The sequence below is a fragment of the Wasmannia auropunctata genome, unplaced genomic scaffold (assembly GCF_000956235.1).
Source record: "Wasmannia auropunctata unplaced genomic scaffold, wasmannia.A_1.0 LD336078.1, whole genome shotgun sequence".
In the NCBI taxonomy this organism is placed as follows: domain Eukaryota; kingdom Metazoa; phylum Arthropoda; class Insecta; order Hymenoptera; family Formicidae; genus Wasmannia; species Wasmannia auropunctata.
Window position 1 is genome coordinate 4,534,711 of NW_012026812.1, and position 998 is coordinate 4,535,708.

Below are 998 nucleotides of genomic sequence, written 5' to 3' on the forward strand. Positions count from 1 at the left end.
CGGGCATTCAGGGAATCAGATGCCTTGTTTATTTAGACGATATAGTCATTTATGGCACTAGTCTACAGGAGCACAACCGTCGACTCATAGAGGTACTTAGTAGACTGCGCGAGAATAATCTGAAATTACAACCAAATAAATGTGAATTTCTTCGCAAAGAAGTAACCTACCTAGGGCATATAATCACGGAAGGGGGGATAAAACCTGACCCCGAAAAACTTAGGGCCGTGAAAGAATTTCCGGTACCTAAGAAAGTCAAGGATATGCAATCCTTCCTAGGTCTAGCCTGTTATTACCGCAGATTCATGGAAAATTTCTCAAAGATTAAGCCAGTCAAGAGAGATGCATTACGAACTATGCAGCAAATCGCAAAACAGCAGGCACATAAAGCAAAAACAAATGTAAAAATCTACGCTGACAGAAGGACGAAAATCCGCACATTTAAAGTAGGAGACTTAGTATTGTCACACGACGAAACGTTACGACGAGGACGTTCGAAAAAACTAGAGGCACCATGGGTGGGCCCGTATCGTGTCGTAGAGAAAGTCCCCGAAATAAATTATAAAATACAAATAAAACGAAAGATCGCCATTGTACACGCGAACCGATTAAAATTATTTATAGAAAATTAATTAAATCAGAGAATATAATGTAACGCACGGGTTTAGTTAGTACTATACGGTTGAATAGGTAACGTAATATAAGTGCGTTAAAATAAGTAAACAAGACCGCGTTTTACACTATAAGAAGTCTAGGGAACAGAAAAGATAGGACACCCACTTCAAATAACACTATGTATTTTTAAAATTTTATATAATGTAAAAAAAAAACACATATATACATAATGCAGTAAAACAATATAAATTACACAAAAAAAATAATAATAATAAAAATACATAGAGGCCCGTGGTCGTGTGGCATTCTCCGAGCGATCTGTAACAAACAAGAAAGGAGGGAGATCGTTGAACAAAATACTAAAAACATAATGTTTAGTGCAT

General features: G+C 36.6%; 1 protein-coding gene across 1 annotated transcript in view; it reads left to right on the forward strand.

Annotated features, from left to right (window-relative positions):
* LOC105449119 overlaps positions 1-998 on the forward strand; it is a 1,887-nt gene that overhangs the window by 244 nt on the left and 645 nt on the right. Inside the window, exon 2 of the mRNA XM_011688119.1 lies at positions 37-526. Within this exon, the coding sequence (XP_011686421.1) occupies positions 37-526 (490 nt within the window). The remainder of the gene's footprint in view (positions 1-36; positions 527-998) is intronic.